Source organism: Bos grunniens, chromosome 28 (genome assembly GCF_055505025.1).
Source record: "Bos grunniens cultivar Pamir isolate PY7600 chromosome 28, Bosgru_T2T1.0, whole genome shotgun sequence".
Classification (NCBI taxonomy): domain Eukaryota; kingdom Metazoa; phylum Chordata; class Mammalia; order Artiodactyla; family Bovidae; genus Bos; species Bos grunniens.
The window spans coordinates 1,995,433-2,016,725 of NC_141192.1; the positions used below are offsets into that span (position 1 = coordinate 1,995,433).

Sequence of the window (21,293 nt, forward strand, 5' to 3'; positions counted from 1 at the left end):
GCCAGTCTCCACAAAGCAAAAGTAGCTGTTTGGGTGTATGTTTAAGTAGTATTGCCTGTTAGTAGACCTGCTGCTGCTGCTGCTGCTAAGTCACGTCAGTCATGTCCGACTCTGTGCAACCCCATAGATGGCAGCCCACCAGGCTCCCCCGTCCCTGGGATTCTCCAGGCAAGAACACTGGACTGGGTTGCCATTTCCTTCTCCAATGCATGAAAGTAAAAAGTGAAAGTGAAGTCCTGAACGGCTACTAAACATTCTTTAAATGTTCCAAAAGATCATGAAATACAGCCCATGGGCTCAGGAGGTGAATATACATGTATCTCCCAACTGGGAACAGTTCACTTTTTTGCTTGCCTGGAAAATCCCATGGATGGAGGAGCGTGGTAGGCTACAGTCCAAGGGTTCGCTAAGAGTCGGACACGACTGAGCGACTTCACTTTCACTTTTTCACTTTCATGCATTGGAGAAGGAAATGGCAACCCACTCCAGTGTCCTTGCCTGGAGAATCCCAGGGGTAGGAGAGCCTGGTGGGCTGATGTCTATGGGGTCACACAGAGTTGGACACGACTGAAGTGACTTAGCAGTAGCAGCAGCAAGAAAGAATGCCACTGAGGAAAGGCTTTTAAGCTAGAAATTATTTCATGTTAAAAGTACTTTAATATTTTAAAAAACTTAGTGCTTCCCTGGTGGCTCAGTGGTAAAGAGTCTGCCTGCCAATGCAGGAAACAAGGCAGGTTTGATCCCCCGTCCGGAAAGATCCCACATGCCGCGGGTAGCTGAGCCAGGACACCGTAACTATTGAGTCTGCGCTCTAGAGCCCAGGAACTGCAACTCCTGAGCCCACAGGCCCCAGAGCCCATGGGCCACAACAGAAGCCACTGCAATGAGAAGCCCATGGGCCACGACCGGAGAGTGGCCCCACTCAGCACGACTAGAGCAGAGCTCAAGCAGCAACACAGACCCAGCACAGCCAAAAATAAATAAAGAAATATTTTTTAAAAATGTGTTTAATATGCTGTGGTCATCTTTTCAACCTAAATTACAGGATTTTGCCAGCATAGCTAGATAAAAGCAATACGGGTAGGTAGTGAGGTGAGGTGAGGTGAAAGTCGCTCAGTCATGTCCGCCTCTGTGACCCCAAGGAATTCTTCAGGCAAGAATACTGGAGTGGGTAGCCATTCCCTTCTCCAGGGGATCTTCCCAACTCAGGGATCGAACCGAGATTTCCCACATTGCACGCAGATTCTTTACCAGCTGAGCCACAAGGAAAGCCCGGGAATACTGGAGTGAGTATCCTATCCCTTCTCCAGCGGATCTTCCTGACACAGGAATCAAACCGGGGTCTCCTGCATTGCAGCCGGATTCTTTACCAACTGAGCTATCAGGGAAGCCCATGGGTAGGTAAGACCATTATTTATTTAACCAACATTGTATAGCATTATTGAGTTAAAGAAAAAAAACTTTAAAACAGGATTAAAGACAAAGTAACAACACTGCTTAGATTAACTCCTATAATCACTATTAACAGAATCTAGCTATCAGTTAGCAAGCTAAAAATACAGAAGGTTGACACGCAAGACAGGGTGGCAAGAATTGTGCAAGACTTGAGTTGTGTTCCTGACAGCCACCTGAGTTGCTGGATGACCTTGAGGAAGTCATCAACCTCTGTGACCCTTAACCTCCTCATGTGCACACTGAAAAATATTTGGGTTCTTTCTACTATGAACACTTTTAGAATCTCAAATATACAAAGTAAATCATATTTCTTTAATATAGGGTTGTCAGATTTAGCAAAGAGAAATATGGCATCCCTCTTTAAAGGTGGCCCTTTGCCTTTAAGCCTCAACTCTTAACTACATTCAGAAAAATTAATTCCTATTAAACAAACATGTCTTCCCAAAAGACAGATTCCATATATATGATTTTTCCGTCAGTGTTTTTAGGACTTTTTACAAATTCAAGTATTTGTTTATGATAAAACAACTTATTAAAAAGACAACACAGAAATATTCAAAAGAAAATTAAAACTACATGCAGTCCTAAGTCCAATAAAATCTATATTCAATATTTGGGGTATATTTCCTTTAAAAACTTATTCCTTTTAATAAAACTGGAACATACTTTGAGCTGTTTTATAAAGTTTTCACTTAAATACTGCATACATCTTTCGTATCAATAAATGAAAATACGCCTTGTGCACAGTGACTAGACGATATTCCAGTGTGTGTTTCGGTCGTAAGTTTTATTTACCCAGTCCTCTGCTAAGATATATTTTCACACATCCAAATTTTTTACTGTTACAAAAAAATCTGTAATAATACACACGTGTACACGTATCTGTGAGTGTGTGTGCGTCTGTACATGTGTGTCTTGGCCTACGTAGGCTGCTGTAACAAAATACAACAGACTGGGTGGTTTAAACAACAGAAATTTATTTTTTCACAATTCTGAAGGCTGGGAAACCCAAGATCAAAGCATAAGTTTCATTCTGAAACCACTTCTCTTAGCTTATAGGTGGCTGACATTTTTCTGTGAGCTCACGTTTTCTTCTTTATGAGCACGCCCAGAAAAAAAGAATTCCCAGGTTATCTCTTCTAAAAAGCGCACTATTCCCATTAAGGTGGGGAGGGTCCCCACACTTACAACCTCACCTAACCATAATAATGACTCAAACATGTTTCTTGTGTCTTTTTTAGAATTTTCACACAGATATTTGTATGTTTGAGAACATGTTCATATCTACATTTATAAAATAAACCCAGAATCAATACCATTTATGGATAATTAAAGACAGTGGTGGGCTATCGCTTCCCTCTTTCAACATTTTCTCCCAAAATAGTACAGAACAAAAAGAAGGGAAGTGAATCCACACAGAAACTATGCCCTCAGCCCTCATAATTTGAAGACTGAGAATGTCTAAACTTCAAAATGACTGGAAATAAAAAGGGGCAATCTCTCTGTCCCAGAGGGGGAAGTCTTATGCTCCTGCTCCTGCAAGGCTGATCAAGAAAAACTGGAAAAGTTAATGCTAATGGCGGTATACAAGTTCAATACAAAACCATCACAAGGAAGAGGAAGGCATTTTAAGTCTGAAAAGTCTACAAAAAGGACTCACACCAGAAAACTGCCTACAAGTAAAGGACTTTTAAGGACGAACAATTTGAGGGAACTTCTATAGGAGGCAAAAAACAAAAAAGGAAGTGCATCCATTAGTAATTTCAGTTTCTGGGGGAAAAGAAACACTGGGTAAAAACTTAGAGTCCTGCAAGTAAAAAGATAACCACAGAACTGGAGACACTCATCTCTCCCCACCGTCACCACAAAACAGACGTAAAACGCCCATGTAAATGTCTGGACGTTGTTAACTGGCGGAGCACCAGTAGACAGGATCTGTAGAATACCTGAATATCACAAAATCAACAGGAGAGAAAGTAACAAATCCACAGAGAGTTAATAGTAAAATCTAAACAATGAAATTCTGCACCTATCAACCAGGGTAAACTTTACCCAGAACAGTAACCGTGAAGGAAAACTGTAAGGCCACACCCTAAACATACTAAAGCATCTGAAATATTCAGTACTCTGAATCAGGAATTCAGAAATTAAGGACAGAAAATGTCCAAAAAGGAAGAGGAGATAAAATGATTGCCGACAGAACTCAGAAAAGACAGTGGACAGTGCAGGCGAAAAGACGAGAGACGGTGCAGGCCAAAAGGAAACAGTGTACTGTGGAGTTTACAACACGCGTAAGAGAAAATGCCTGACAGTAAAAGCATAAAGGCCATCAGGGGAGAAATGAAAGCAACCGATTGTGAGGTTCTTGTAAGATACGTGAAATGGTATATCACTTGAAGACAGAAAATAAGTAAAGATGTGCATTACAGACCACCAAAGCCAATAGCTAAAATATTAGGGCAAAGAGTTATAATTGATAAGCCAACAAAGGAGAACAAAATAGAATGATAACAAATACTCAATTTATTCAAAACAAATGTGGAAAGAGGGAAAAGGGAATAAAGAACAAATGGAACAAACAGAAGACAATAAAGTGACGAACTAAAACCTAATCACAACTACAGTCGTCATACATGAAGTGGTCTAAATTAAGCTGAAAGGTAAAAGGCAAACAGATTGGATTAACTAGAAATAAAAACAAAACTCAATTATATGATGCTTGCAAGAAACAGACATCTTAAATATAAAGACATAAATAGATTAAAAGGACAGAAAAACATATTTTATGCTGACTACTAATCAAAAAATTCTGAACTGATGATATTAACATCAGATATGGTGGATTTTAGGGTAAAAATTATCACCAAGGATAAAGAATTTAATCTCACAATAATGAAGAGGTCAATAAACTCAAGAGGACATACAATCTGAAAAATGTATGCACTCGATTACAGAGCTTCAAAACACATGAATCAGAGGTTGACAGCACTGGAAGGAGAAAAAGATAAATCCACAATTCTAGCTGGAGATTTCAATACTCCTCTCCCCAGAGTTGACAGAATAAGTAAACACACAGAACATATACAACACTACCACAGAAACTGATCTAACTGACATCTGTAGAACACTGCACACATCAATAGCAGGATGCAGACTCTTCCCAAGTGCACAGGTAACATTCACCAAGATAGACAGAATTGCGGACCACAGAACAAGCTCCTAAATTTTAAAAGAATCAAAATTACGCAGAATTAAATTATAACCCAATGTAAGAAAAATTTCTAGAAATTCTCCAAATTTTTAGAAACTAAGCAACATATTTCAAGATAACCCATGGATCAAAAAAGGTATCAAAAGGAAAATTAGAAAATAATTTGAACCAAATGAAAATGAAAACACAACGTTATCAAAATATATGAAATACCAAGAAGACAGTAGTACTTAGGAGGAAACAAAGCACTAAATAGCAATATTTCGTAAGAAGAAATGAATCATATCAATAACCTTGGTCTCAAGAAATTATAAAAAGAGTAAATTAAATCCAAAGTAAGCCAAAACATTAATAAAAATCAAAACAGAATTCAATGAAATAGAAAAAAGAAAAACAGGAGGAAAAAATCAAAACAAAATCTGATTCTTTAAGAAATTCACTAAAATTAATAAAGGCTAATTTGTTAAATAATATGCAAATTACCAGTATTAGGAATGAAAAGGGTAATAACATCATTACAGACTACACAGACATTGAAAGAATAAGGGAATATTATGAACTCTATGCCAATAAAATTTAACAGATCAACAAAATCCTTTAAAGACGCAAGCTACCCAAACTCACTCAAGAAGAAAAAGATAATCTGAATAGTCCTATATTTATTAGAGATAGCTTCACATTTGAAGCTATAACACCAATTATGCTCTATCTAAAAACTGCAAAGGAAAGAATAGCCCCAATTCATTCAATGAAGACACTACTTCCCTACCAAAACCAAACACATTATAAAATAAAATCAATATTCTTCATGAAAAAAATATACAAATATCCTGACACAGTCTTAACAAACAACAATATATTAAAAAGATATACAATATGATCAAGTAAAGGGAATTCTAGAAATGCTAGTTTAATATTTTAATAATCAATGTAATTGGGACTTCCCCGGCAGTCCAGTGGTTGAGACTCTGCTGTCAATGCTGGGAGCACAGGTCTGATCTCTGATTGGGAAACTAGCCCTGCCTGCTGGGGTGCGGCAAAAACAACAAAAAATCAACGCAAGTAAACCTTTACAGGAAAATACAGAAGAAATTGTTTGTGATCTCAGACTGACATATTCTTAGATATGATATCCATTTTCATATCCATAAATTGGACTTCAGCAAAATTAACATTTTTGCTTTTCAAAAGATACTGTTAAGAGAATAGAGATAAGCCACAGTCTGGGAGAAAAATCTCAGCAAAATGTGTATCTGATTAAAAACTTGTATTTGGAATAAAGAACACTTAAAACTCGACCATTTTTTAATGGGTAAAAGAAATGAATAGACACTTTAACAAAGAATATATAAGGATGGCAAATAAGTTCATGAAGATGCTCAATATCACTAATCATTAAGGAAATGCAAATTAAAACCACAATGAGATATCACTACATACCTACTAGAATGACTGAAAAAAGATTGACTATACCCAGTGAAGGATATAAAGGAAAAAAATATTCCTGCTTCTCCGCAACTGCGTCCTCCTCACTCCACCCAGGGGAAATCGCTGTTCTGAACGTGGTATGATTATTCCTCTGCTTCTTGTCAATGCTTTGCTTCCAGTGATAGTGTTTTCTTAACCCCTTTCTGACCTTTATATAAGTAGAATCATACTGTGTTCATCTGTCTTGTTTTTTTAGTTCACCATTGTTCTGAATTTATCCATGCCGTGTACAAAGCTACACGTGTACAAAGCTACCTTGTTGTCAATTCACAGAATTTGATCCCACCATATGACACAATATTTACATATACCACAACTTATGCATTCCAGCATAGTCACTCAACTTGTTGCTAGATTTCTGACATTATCAACAAGACTACCAGGAATATCCCTCCACAAGACTTGTTCACGTGTTTAACTTTGAAATGTATTTTACAAAACAACTTTACTAATACAGACACACCAGCTTTCTTCAGGTTAGTATTTTCCTGATATATCTTTTTCAATTCTGGTTTCAACATTTTGAGAACCTTTTATTTTAGATTAGGTCTCTGGCAAACAGCATTTCATATGATTTTTTAAAAAACCAGTCTGCTAATGGCTTTTCAATTAGAAAGTTGTATCCATTTTACCTTAGGGGGATTACTGACATATTTCTATTCATTTTTACTACCTTATTTTGTGCATTCTAATTGCTCTGCTTTATCTCTTGCCTCCTTTATGTATTAATTCTGAATGATGAGAAAAGGTGAGGCACTTCTGTCATTTTGAAATTAATTCTATTTCTAATCTCAAGTGATGAATTTAGAAATTTAAATGATCATATTTAACAAAATAAAGTCTAAAAGCTAATCACATCTTTATCCTCCTCATGAACAACGCTGAGAGCCTTATGACTTCCGATACGAACAATTCCACCTTGATTTGCATGCCAGTTACTAGGATTTTAATTCCATTTTTTCAAACCTTCATATACTGCTTTTTTAAGTAAATGTTTATTTAGATTTTCCCAAAAATATGCCATTCCATCTTGCATCATCAACTTCCTTTAGGGAAGGAAGTTGCATTCTAAAATATATCCTTCAGAAGTCCCTTTGGCAAGAATTTGTTGTTAGGAAATTCAAGCTTTGTTTTTGTTTGGAAATGTCTTTATTTTGTCTTCACCCTTGGAAGTTAAATTCAGTTCTAAGTAGAAACTGTTATTTCTCTCAGCACTGTGCAGATAATATTCCACTGTCTTCTGGTTCCTATTATTGTTGCTGAAAAATCAATTGTCATGCCCACATCTTGGTTTTTAATACCATACTCCAAAAAAAGGAACCAGAGCTTCTTGAAGAAATGGCTAGTTCTAAGATAGGGCAAAAAATACACAAGATGATCCTAGAGCATCTTGCAATTCCAGAAAGCAGGTGGGGAAAAAAAAAAAAAAAACACAGTGGTTGTGCGGTTTAGAGAACAAAGATTTACATCGGAGCCAACCTCCCATTCTGCTTAGATACACCTGAACTCGCAATGTCAATAATCTACCTCATCAGATTTTTTCTTCCTGTTTCTTCTATACCACACATGAATTTTTATAGAGCCCCAGGTTACTATAAGATTCAAAGACAATTGTACACATAAATACCATGCTTACCATAAATATTCTGTTTACTGACCACCTGCAATTAGATTCATAATTAATAATAAAATGAAACTTTTTAATTCCCATAAGTATGGAATAAAAGTGTACCTCCAAAACTTCAGGGGTCAAAGAAGACACAAGGAAACATATGAAAAATTTAAAAGCACTAGGACTTTAAAAACACAATAATAAGAAAACTTAATTTTTAAAAATGGGCAAAGATTGACTAGAAACTTTACCAAAGAAGATGTAATCAACAGGAAAATAGAAATATGCTCAAAATCATTAGTTAGGGAGACGCAAATTAAAACCACAATGAGATATAACCAGGATCTATTAAAATGGCAAAAAAGAAACAAAAACACCCAGACAATACCATGTTCTGATGATACAGAGCAACAAGAAATTTTAGACACTACTCACAGGAATACAAAATGGTACAGCCACTCTGGAAAACTCTGGCAGTTTCATATTAAGTTAAAAAACCACTTACAACACAACTCAGCAATTCTACTCCTAAATACTGACCCAGGTGAAACGAAAACTTCAGTTCAGTTCAGTCGCTCAGTCGTGTCCGACTCTTTGCGACCCCATGAATTGCAGCACACCAGGCCTCCCTGTCCATCACCAACTCCTGGAGTTCACTCAAACTCAAGTTCATCGAGTCAGTGATGCCATCCAGCCATCTCATCCTCTGTCGTCCCCTTCTCCTCCTGCCCCCAACCCCTCCCAGCATCAGAGTCTTTTCCAATGAGTCAACTCTTCGCATGACGTGGCCAAAGTACTCGAGTTTCAGCTTCAGCATCAGTCCTTCCAATGAATATTCAGGACTGATTTCCTTTGGGATGGACTGGTTGGATCTCCTTGCAGTCCAAGGGACTCTCAAGAGTCTTCTCCAACACCACAGTTCAAAGCATCGATTCTTTGGTGCTCAGCTTTCTTTATAGTCCAACTCTCACATCCATACATGACCACTGGAAAAACCATAGCCTTGACTAGACGGACTTTTGTTGGCAAAGTAATGTCTCTGCTTTTCAATATGCTACCTAGGTTGGTCATAACTTTCCTTCCAAGGAGTAAGCGTCTTTTAATTTCATGGCTGCAGTCACTATCTGCAGTGATTTTGGAGCCCCCAGAAATAATGTCTGACACTGTTTCCCCTGTTTCCATCTATTTCCCACGAAGTGATGGTACCAGATGCCATGATCTTCGTTTTCTGAATGTTGAGCTTTAAGCCAACTTTTTCACTCTCCACTTTCACTTTCATCAAGAGGCTTTTGAGTTCCTCTTCACTTTCTGCCATAAGGGTGGTGTCATTTGCATATCTGAGGTTATTGATATTTCTCCCGGCAATCTTGATTCCAGCTTGTGTTTCTTCCAGTCCAGCGTTTCTCATGATGTACTCTGCATAGAAGTTAAATAAACAGGGTGACAATATACAACCTTGATGTACTCCTTTTCCTATTTGGACCCAGTCTGTTGTTCCATGTCCTAACTGTTCCTCCAGTTCTAACTGTTGCTTCCTGACCTGCATACAGATTTCTCAAGAGGCAGATCAGGTGATCTGGTATTCCCATCTCTTTCAGAATTTTCCAGTTTATTGTGATCCACACAGTCAAAGGCTTTGGCATAGTCAATAAAGCAGAAATAGATGTTCTTCTGGAACTCTCTTGCTTTTTCCATGATCCAGCGGATGTTGGCAATTTGATCTCTGGTTCCTCTGCCTTTTCTAAAACCAGCTTGAACATCAGGAAGTTCACAGTTCACATATTGCTGAAGCCTGGCTTGGAAACTTATGCACCCATAAAAAACTGTCATGAAACTTAAAAATGGCTTTATTCAACATCACCAGCAAGTGAAGGGTCCCTCAACTTAGGAATGAATAAGTGTAGGATATCCATACAATGGAACACTATTCAGCCATAAAAGAATGAACTATTGATATGCAGAACAATATGAATAAATCTCAAATGCATGTGTATCATGTATAAGCAAAAGAAAGCTGACTCAAAAGGTTACATACTATTGTATACAGTTATACGAAATTTTGGAAAAGGTAAAATTATGAGGACAAAAACACATCAGTAGATGCCAGGTACCAGGTCTGAAGGCAAGTTGACCACAAAGGCACAAAGAATTTTGGTGGGTGATGGAACCGTTCTGTACCTGGATCATGGTGGGAGTTACGTGACAGTAACGTCTGTCAACACTGACAGAACTACGAACACAGACTAGTTATGGGATGAACTGTGTCCCCCAGGAGTTCATATGCTTAAGTCCTAACGCTCAGAACCTCAGCATCTGACCTGACTTGTAGAGAGTCTTCACAAATTAATCAAGTTAAGATGAAGTCATTAGGGAAGGGCCCTAATTCAGTATGATTGGTGTCATTATAAAAAGGGGAAATCTGGAGATAGACACAGACATATACAGGGAGATGTAAAGAGACGGGTGATGCTTCTACAAGTTACGGAACAAAAAAGACTACCAGAAAACCACCAGGTGCTAGGCAAAAGGCGTGTTCTGGATTTTCCCTCAGAGCCCTCAGAAGGAACTAATAATACCAACACCCTCATCTTGGACTTTAAGCCTCTGAAAATATGAGACAATTTCTTTAAGCCACTTGGTTTGTGGTACCTTTTTATGGCAGCCCTAGAAAACGAATATAAAATAGTGAATTTTACAAAATGCAAAATTGTATCATATATAAAATTATATTTACATATTCAGTAAAAAGTGGAGTAAAAGAGTTTGCTAGATCTTGGAGACAAATGAAAACATGTTATATTATTGGTCAGAATATTGGGAGTGAGTATAAACTACAAAAAGTGATCAAATCATACACAAGCAACTCATGCAGCTCAATAACAGAAAAATAAACAACCCAATCTAAATATGGACCAAAGAACTAAACAGACATTTCTCCAAAGAAGACATACAGATGGCTAACACACACATGAAAAGATGCTCAACATCACTCATTATCAGAGAAATGCAAATCAAAACCACTATGAGGTACCATCTCATGCAGGTCAGAATGGCTGCCATCAAAAAGTCTACAAATAATAAATGCTGGAGAGGGTGTGGAGAAAAGGGAACCCTCTTACACTGTTGGTGGGAATGCAAACTAGTACAGCCACTATGGAGAACAGTGTGGAGATTCCTTACAAAACTGGACATAGAACTGCCTTATGATCCAGCAATCCCACTGCTGGGCATACACACTGAGGAAACCAGAAGGGAAAGAGACACGTGTACCCCAGTGTTCATCGCAGCACTGTTTGTAATAGCCAGGACATGGAAGCAACCTAGATGTCCATCAGCAGACGAATGGATAAGAAAGCTGTGGTACATATACACAATGGAATATTAACTCAGCCATTAAAAAGAATGCATTTGAATCAGTTCAAATGAGGTGGATGAAACTGGAGCCTATTATACAGAGTGAAGTAAGTCAGAAAGAAAAACACCAATACAGTATATTGACACACACATATGGAATTTTAAAAAATTGGTAATGACGAATCTATATGCAAGACAGCAAAAGAGACACAGATGTAAAAACAGACTTTTGGACTCTGTGGGAGAGGGAGGGGGGGACTGTATGAGAGCACAGCATTGAAACACGTGTATTATCACACGTGAAATAGAAGGCCAGTGCAAATTCGATGCATTAAGCAGGGCATTCAAAGCTGGTGCTCTGGGACAACTCTGAGGGGTGGGGTGGGGATGAAGAGGGGAGGGGGGTTCAGGATGGTAGGACACATGTATACCCATGGCTGATTCACGTGATGTATGGCAAAAACCACCACAGTACTGTAAAGTAATTAGCCTATAATTAAAATAAATTATTTTTTAAAGTGATTAAATGTATCCAATCCTATATATAACTGTGGCTACAGAGCCCCTAACACAATTTTTAAATAGTAAAAAATAAGTATTTCTGGCAAAACAAACTCTGAGAATTTAATGTCAACAAAATTCCACTTATGAAAACTTGTAGGATTTGGCTAACATAGTTCTTGGAAGGAAATTTTAAATCATAAATGGTTACATTTAGAAGAAAGTTTAGACTTCCAGTTTTATGTAAAACATGTACAGGGCATGTGAGCTGCCACTCCCACCCTTACAATAAGAAAAAGGTTGAACAAACTGAAATTCAACAAACAACTTTTCTTGGAGCCACCAGAAATATGAGGCAGGATGGCAAACCACCACGTCCAAACCTACAGATAGGAAAATCCAAAGAGTTACAGCCAAGATCTGCTTACCTGAAGCAGAAGCCTCCAGTGACATAAGCTGGAAGGAAAATGTAAACGGTAGTTTCAGGATCTGGTAGAGGCCGAGTATGGCTAACATGGGACTGAGGAATCCCTGAAGTCATAGTCATAGTGGAGCTGTAACACTTTTGAGAGTTTTATCTCTAGAAACTCCATGAGGTTCTTACTCAGAAGTCAAGAAAGATTCCCCTACAGCTCAGGCAGAGGGAGGGGGACATAAACATTATGAAAAATTCCAGAGTATTCTCCATAATGGAGGCCAACTCACTTTATTAGGGGCTGATCCCACCTGGTGCAAGGATATTTCGGTGATTCCAGACTCCTCTGTTCTTGCTTTTTCACCTAAGTGATTATATGGTGGGGAAAGGTAAGAAGCTAAGAAACACTCTGCCCCAGAGACACGGGCCCACTGAAAGACTGAGATTTAATCATTAGACAGCAGACAGTCTCCCCTCCCCAGTACCTTACCACCACACTAGCAGGACCCTAGTGTAAAACAGTAGGCTACAACAGAAAGGGCTACAGCACGCAGATTCTTTCTACAGAGGAGTTCTCAGGGCAACCCAAAGAGCACAGAGGAGGCCAAACAAGGAAACTAGAGGAGCCTGAAGCCTCACAGAGAGACAGTGCAACACTGGCACGGGGAGAGCCGTCAGGCGACTGACAGTTGCGTCTACACCCAAAAACGGAAGAGAGACAGGCACTGAATTAGTGAGGAGAGGCTAGGCTAGCTCAGTGGGTGGTATTTGGATAACTATAGAGTAAAAAAAAAAAATGGATGCCTACTTGATACTGTATGAGGCAAAATAAAGTAGGTTAAATTGAACTTACCCCAGACCATGCCTAAAATGTCACTGGTTTAAGTGACATTTAACTTCTTTTCTGCATAAGTTACATGTCTACTGCATGTCATGATGAGGGCTCTGCTCACTATAGCCACTCAGAGACTCAGGCTGATGGAGACTTCCATTCATAGCTCGCTGGTCAGAACTATTACCATGGTCCCATCTACTCAAAAAACTGTCCAGGACAACAATCCTAACCCATGAACAGAAATCTCTGTTAGGAAGCAGTAATGCCAATGACTTGATGGCAAGCCAGGGAATCCACTGCCGTGGCAATGAAAAGCCAGGTGACAATAATTTCTTACCTTTCTTGGCACATGTTTTCTTTCCAATTCCTATCCTCTGAGTACTACGTACTCTTCTCTACAGATCACTGCTCTACGTAATGATAAGCTCCAAACAATTTCCCTTCTCCGGAAACTCAGAACTAAAGCGCATTTCCTCCCAAGGGCACAGCATTTATATTGGTCAGCGCGGATCGCACTATCTCCACAGACTAACAGAGCACAGATGCTCTGCTGAGCGCTTTTCACTCAGTTCATTCGAGCCTGAGAACAGCTCCTTGAAATAGCTATTATTATTATTCCCACTTTTAATTAGCACAACTGAGGTAAAGAGAGGCTAATTTACTCAGCTGGAAATCTGGAATCAGGCAGCGTGGCTTCAGTGCTCATGGCCCATCGAGGCCCATTTAGATTCCCTTGTAGGTACTGCTCCTTCCTCATTAAGCCTCATCACGTCTATCCAGCACACTTCTTCAACCTTTCTCTGCAGTGCTCTCCATCTACCCTCTTCTCTTCTATGATGCTCTAGTTCCCAGCTTCCCACAGCTGCCCAACAGGAAGAGCAATGCAGCAGACAACCATTTCCTGAATAACTAGGCCGAGCGGTGTCGTCTCTGCCCCATTCCATACTCCTCTCTCTTGGGAGACTGGTCCAAAATGTTACTCTCAAATGTTGTCCAGGGTAGGATAGAAAGATCCCCTACTAAAGGATTAGAATGCATTTTACATGAAGGAATCCCTCTCGAAGCCTCCTGAAGAAGAGTGACTGTCCCTGCCCACATGTTGCAAGGAGTTACCAAAGCTTAAAGAACAGGAAGGAAAGAAGGGGTGAGGGCTACAGGGTGGGGAATGGGAACAGCAATTAAGGTCTACTGACCACCAGCGGTGCCTCCCACCTTTCCTTCCCCTGGCAGAGAGAGTTGATCCTACGTCTCCAGATACCTGAGTGAACTGCTCACAGGTGGGTGAGTCTCAGGTATGAGTTTGTCTTCTACGCTGCTTCTCTGACGGCTAAGCTGCTTCTCTGACGGCTAAGCACACTAACCCTGGTTTGCAGGCACTTCCAGCCTAAGTGAGGAGCACAGCAGCGTTTTCTGTAATAAGGACTGTCTCTCCTCCCCGGCGGCGCAGTGCTAAAGAATCTGCTTGCCAATGCAGAAGACACAAGAGACTCAGGTTCGATCCCTGGGTCGGGAATATTCCATGGAGAAGGAAATGGCAACCCATTCCAGTATTCTTGCCTGGGAACTCCCATGGCCAGAGGAGACTGGCGGGCTGCAGTCCACGGGGTGGCAGAGGGGGCGTGGCTGAGCACACGGAGCACGGCCACTGCTCTAAGTGCTGCGAGCTGAGCTGCATCCCCCAAGTTTACATCTCGAAGCCTAAGCCCCCAGAGGGACGGCATTCGGAGATGGGACCTCTGGGAGATTATCAGGTTTAGATGAGGTCATGAGGGTGTGGCCCTTACGCATCCTTATAAGAAGATGTGCCCGTGTGAGGACTGAAAGCAAGCCTATCTGCAGGTCAGGGAGACAGCCTCAGCAGAGCCTGAGCGTGCTGGTGCCCTGATCTCAGACTTGCAGTTTCTGGAGCTGTGAGAAAATGAATGTCTGTCGTTTAAGCCTCCTACTCTATGGCATTTTGTTATGACAGCCCTAGCAAAGACAGCAGAGGTTCTACATTACTTCATTTAATCTCTCAATAAGTATATTTGTTTTGTATGTCTAAACTAGGATTCAACTGTCTAATAACTACAAAGTACACTGCTTTTATCCTGACAATGTCTCCTACATCTTGGCTCTTATCCAATCCTGTCAGTGAAGAGTTCTCTTGGATGAGTCCCTAATCTTCCCTAAGCCCAAATTTACTCTTCTGACATTAAGATAACTAAACAGGATTCCTTCTAGAGTGCTTTAGCTGCTCAGAGATTATGCATGAAAGCTAGAAAATAATGCAGAGATTATTTAGAACACAAGAGGCTGTTGTTTTTTTTTCAATCTTCCTGCTCCTAAAAAGTTACCATTAAAACATCATATATATAAAAAAGCAGAACAAAGTCAAAAATGAACTATCATTCAGAAGCTCAAATACCAATATCCTTGACTTTACAAAGATAAATTCCAATCCTCCTCATCCTTTAATTCTGAACTTAAACTGGGCTGGAGGGCAATGCTAGTTTCTGCCTTAAATTATAAGCTACTTCTAGCTGGCACAAAATGCAAAGACCCATTTAGTGTTACATGGAACAATTTTCTAGTGTTTACTCAACTGTAAATGGCAAAAAACCACTTCTTTCAGAAATCTGCCAAAGAAAAAGACTAATTTTTAACACAAAGTAACTCTTAACACTTTTCACAAATACACCAGTCAAAAAAGAGATATTATACAACATTCAGTATCCCTCTATACTGCTGCTGCTGCTGCTGCTAAGTTGCTTCAGTCATGTCTGACTCTGTGCGACCCCATAGACGGCAGCCCACCAGGCTGCCCCGTCCCTGGGATTCTCCAAGAACACTGGAGTGGGTTGCCATTTCCTTCTCTAGTGCATGAAAGTGAAAAGTGAAAGGGAAGTCGCTCAGTCATGTCTGACTCTTCGCGACCCCATGGACTGCAGCCTACCAGGCTCCTCCATCCATGGGATTTGCCAGGCAAGAGTACTAGAGTGGGGTACCATTGCCTTCTCCACCTCTATACTGAGGAAACTTCAAATCTATGTAAATGTACACCAAAGACTCTCCTCAGAAAATCTCCACATTAAAAAAAAAAATTTTTGCAAAGCACTGTAAAAAAGTAAAAAGAGTCACTAAATTATTACTGTAAGGTAGTTACAGCAGAATTTGCACATCATTATAACCTGCTGAAAAACCATTTTAAAATATTGTTTCACACATTAACATAATGCCAGGGATTTGCTTCAAAAAAATCTGGTAGAAAGGGAAGAGCGGGGGAAATGCAGGAATGGAAGCAAGGCAGCTCATGGTAACTGCTGAGGTGGAGGAGGGGCCATATAAGGATTCATCATCCGATTCTAACCCATGTATGGTCGACATTTCTCCACAAGAAAAGCTAAAAAGGTATTACACAATCTTGAAGAACAAATTTAATCCTCATATTCTAAAAATTTTTAAAATAGACTAGTACCTTCCAATCTTTGAATTTTCGCTTTCACGGAAATGATAGCTTCAAAGGGTGAAACTCTCAGCTCAAAACAAGTTCCAGTCAGTGTTTCAATGAAGAGCTCCATGGTATCATAAAAAGGAAGTCTGCAGTACAATGGTCCCACGTTATCTTCATTGAAGAATGGAGGATCTTTCCTGTTATCCATTACTTTGACTTTTCTAATTCCTCTGGAATATGCTGGAGGCAACTGTATTCCAGTTCTAGCCAAATCAGCTTTGAACACTGGTTATATATATGGTTGCTCATGTTTTGAGTTTTATACCTAAAAAACAAGAATAATTTTTTTAACAAGCCCATGTGAAAGTCTCAGTCCTCCACAAAGATTTTCTGAACTCTGGCTTATATCAATCTTCCAGACAGCCCAGAATTCGTTTTAGTGCTTACTATGTCTACTCGTCAACTATTCACGATTGTCTTTGAAAGCACTCTCTACCGGTTAGAATGTAAGATTATTAAGAATAGATATATTTGATATATTTTATCTTACTAGAGCTCAGCAGTTACTTATGTATACTGCATGCTGAACAAATTATATGTCTTCTTGTTAATGATACTTAAACCAATGACTTCAACATGTAGGTATACATTTGCAAGACCTTGAATGTTATGCACATCCTTTCCTGAAATACACAAGTTACATTTATAACCCACATAAAGCATAATGTTATAGACATTGTACATTTGAATCACACTGAATGGGTAAAACCTCCAAGTGGGAGAAGAACATCTGGAAGACCAGGCGGACAGAATGGGAACACAAGGGCAGTGCAAAAATCAAGAAGAAAAAAGCAATGATAAATTTTTTACTTTTTTTTTTTTTTTTGCCAAAGCATATATCACTGAACTCACTGCAATTTTCATTAACAATGTGAGTAAGAGAGCACTTATTTTTTAAAACATGTGGTTTAATTAATAACCTATATCTCCATTCTACAGAGATGATTTCCACAGGCATCTGAAATCCCACACGTCCAAAACTAAGCATCTTGTCCACGAACCTCCTCCTTGTCCTAGTCCCCGTCCTGGTAAAGAGCACCACCATTAACCTAGTCACTTGAGCCAGAAACCCAGGAATCATTTTATATTTTTTCACAATCCTCAAGGTATCCAGATGTGACCAATTCTAACAGGACAACTTAATATTTCTATAATACATGACCCTCTCCAACCTCACTGATTAGGACCTAGTTCAGGCCATAATTAGCTCTTAATGGAGAAATTGTGATAGCCTAGCTATGATCTTTGACTCTTGCCTTTCATTATTCTGATCCATTCTCTAGAATGTCAGTTATCTTTTCTTAAAAAAAAGGAAAGTTTAATAAAAACTGGATTGAGGTATCATATCACATACTTCAGAAATTATTTTATTCTTAATTATATTTAAGCAGGGGAAAAGATCACACAAAATTTTAAAATTACTTAATATTTGACTTTAGAAGGCACTGCAGTGAAACCACGCATTCAGACTAAATGAGGAAATGAACCTAAGATAGCCTAAAGCCTGAATCTGTTTTCCGTTTAAATAAACTACTTTCAGAGCAGTTTTAGGTTCACAGCAAGATAAAACAGAAAGTATAGAGTTCCTAGAAAGTACAGTCTCCAAGTACAGAGGAGAGTGAAAAAGCTGTTTTGAAGCTCAACATTCAAAAAACTAAGATCATGGCATCCAGTCCCATAACTTCATGGCAAACAGAAGGGGATAAAGTGGAAATAGTGACAGATTTTATTTTCTTGGGCTCCAACATCACTGCAGACAGTGACCGCAGTCATGAAATTAGAACACGCTTGCTCCTTGGAAGGAAAGTTATGACAAACCTAGACAGCACATTAAAAAGCAGAGACATCACTTTACCACAAAAGTCTGTAGAGTTAAAGCAATGGGTTTTCCAGTAGTCATGTACAGGTGTGAGGGTTGGACCATACAGAAAGCTGAGCGCCAAAGAATTGATGCTTTCATACTGTGGTGCTAGAGAAGACTCTTGAGAGTCCCTTGGACTTTAAGGAGCTCAAACCAGTCAATAATACAGCAAATCAACCCTGAATTTTCATTGCAAGGATTGTTGCGGAAGCTGAAGCTCCGAAACTTTGGCCACCTGATGAAAAAAGCCAACTCCCTGGAAAAGACCCAGATGCTGGGAAAGATTGAAGGCAAAAGGAGAAATGGGTGGCAGAGGACGCGATGGTTACATAGCATTGCAGACTCAATGGACATGAATTTGAGCAGACTCCAGGAGGCAGTGAAGGACAGGACAGCCTGGAGTGGGGAGTCGGTGCGTTGCAGAGTCAGACACGACTTAGCAACTGAACAACAGAATTTCCATACACTCTTTGCCCGCACACACGCACAGCCTCTCACTACCAACAACTTACATAAGAGTAGTGTATTTGTTACAATCAATGAACACATTGACACAGCAGCATCACTCAACGCCCACAGTTCACGTTAGGGTTCACTCTTGGTTTTGCAAACTATCGATTGTAGTAACATCATTATAGTAACACAGAACAGCTTCACTGCCCTAAAAATCCTTTGTGCTTTGCCTCTTTATCCTTCTCTCCCTTCAATCCCTGGCAACCACTGGTCTACTGATCTTTTCACCATCCCCATAGTTTTGCCTTTTCCTAAATGTCATACAGTTGGAATCATACAGTATGTAGCCTTTTCAGATTGGCTTCCTTCATTTAGTGATTTGCATTTAAGTTTCGTCTATGTTTTTCCATGGGTTGATATAGCCCACTTCTTTAGAGCACTGAAAACCTTTCTGCTGCCTGAATGTACCAAAGTTTATTTATCCATTCACCTACAGAAGGACACCTCTTGGTTGATTCCAAGTTTTGTCAATTATAAATAAAGCCGCTATAAACATCCAAGTGCAGGTTTTTGTATAGACGTTAAGTTTTCGACTTACTGGGGTAAATACCAATGAGTATAACTGCTAGATCTTATGGTAAATATGTTTAATTTTTAAGAAACTGTCAAATTGTCTTCCAAAGTGGCTGTTCTATACTGTTTTCCCACCAGCAATGAATAGCTCCTACTGCTCTACTTCCTCATGAGCTTTTGATGTTGTCAGTGATCTGGATTCCGACCATTCTAACAGGCATGTAACGGGAGGCCTGGCGTGCTACAATTCATGGGGTGGCAGAGTCGGACACAACTGAGCGACTGAACTGAACTGAACGGAATGGTATTTCACTGCTTTAATTTGCATTTCGCTAATAACATGCAATGTAGAGCACGGTTATCTTTTTAAAATGTAGAACTGATCACGTTATTCCTTAGCTCAAGGCCCCACAATGGGTTCCCACTGTCTACAGATTTGACTCCTTAGAAAGGCTCCCAAGCCCTACTTCATTTATACACATAGCTCATCCCGTCCTGCAATACCTCGGGCGGTCTCTCCGCTAATCATTTGCACCTGCAGCTTCAGAATACATTGGTCTCTATATCGTTGCTCCTGCTCTCCTCTCCTCACTGCCATCCCCACACCTGGCCACTTGACAAGCACCTATGACCTTTCAAGACTCAACTCAAATAGTAGCTAGTCCACAAAACCTTTTATGGTTACTCCCCTTCACACTCTGACCCCCATAATACAGTGCACCCATTACAATCAGTTTCATTTTTAAAATGGCTTTTTTGCTACTTAAAGGAAGGAGTTACTGCCCCATCACCTAAAACAGTATTTTGTACATATTGGTGCACATTAAAAGGTTGTTCAATGAGAAAGTAAATAAATTTTCACCCTCTCAACTGATTTTTAGAGCAAAACTATAATACAGGGCTTCCCTTGTGGCTCAGCTGGTAAAGAATCCACCTGCAATTCAGGAGACCCTGGTTCGATCCCTGGTTTGGGAAAATCCTCTGGAGAAGAGATAGGCTACCCACTCCAGTATTCTGGCCCATATTTAATACAGTGAAGTATATTTAATATAATTAACTAACTAGGGAACCTGAATTGCATTGTGCATATACTGCAAAAGGTCTTGAAGATATGATGAAAGAAAAGCTTTTGCTGGCAGCACAGCTGCTTCAAGTGCTGTTATACTATCAAAATAATGAGTAATAAATATAATAACACAAAGTGAAAGCGAAGTGGCTCAGTCGTGTCCGACTCTTTGCAACCCCATGGACCACAGCCTACCAGGATCCTCCGTCCATGGGATTTTCCAAGCAAGAGTACTGGAGTGGGTTGCCATTTCCTTCTCCAGGGTATCTTCCTGACCCAGGGATTGAACCTGGGTCTCCCGCATCGTAGGCCGACGCTTTACAGTCTGAGCCACCAGGGAAGTCCTAATAACACAAAGTGTTGTGCTAATACTACTGCTGGCGATAGTGGTAAAAGACCGTTACTTTCACTTAAAAGCCAAATATATGGCTATATTGCTCAGGCTGTGTTTCTCATTTCCTTAATATCTTCACAGGCCTGTAGAAATAATGAATGTATAAAATGAACCCCTAACCCCTTTTTCCGTCTCACTGAAATGACTGTTTTTGGATTCAAAATATGATTTTGGATAGAATGTGGATTCGTAAGAACACACTTACCATGCTATATCAAATAAGAACATACTACAGAATTATCAGTGTCTGTACCCTCAAAGCCAAGAGCACTTTTATCTACATAGTAAGAGATGTAGTAAGAGAGGTCAGGGGTCAGAATATTAAACTGAGCATTAGAAAAATAAAGCCATGGGTGACCAGTGCCTGCCCAAGGAATTCAGAGACAAACATAAAAAGCATTTCTTTAACCACAGTAGACTTCCACAGCAATACCCTGAATATAATAAACAAGGGGTGGGAGATGGGAGAAGATAACATAAAGACAAGTTTGGAAGCCCTTCATCTACAGTGAGAATGGATACAGTAATAATGGTCTAAAGAAAAAACAGCGACTTAGAAGAGCATTCCTGGTACTAGGGCAC

At 39.7% G+C, this 21,293-nt stretch overlaps 1 protein-coding gene across 50 annotated transcripts in view; it reads right to left on the minus strand.

The window, feature by feature from the left end:
• ZFAND4 (zinc finger AN1-type containing 4) overlaps positions 1 to 21,293 on the minus strand; it is a 52,274-nt gene that overhangs the window by 29,527 nt on the left and 1,454 nt on the right. For 26 of the 50 annotated variants that reach the window (XR_015156638.1, XR_015156636.1, XR_015156639.1 and 23 more), the window contains exon 2: positions 16,329 to 16,629. The exons of 2 other annotated variants lie outside the window; for them this stretch is intronic. Coding sequence is in view for 23 of the 48 variants with exons in the window: in XM_086381387.1 (XP_086237513.1) it covers positions 16,329 to 16,512 (184 nt within the window). In the remaining 25 variants the exon portion in view is untranslated. Of the gene's footprint in view, positions 1 to 12,049; positions 12,078 to 12,326; positions 12,401 to 16,328; positions 16,630 to 21,293 lie in introns of all 50 variants that reach the window. 22 more of the 50 variants (XR_015156644.1, XR_015156632.1, XR_015156634.1 and 19 more) reach the window with 3 other exon arrangements.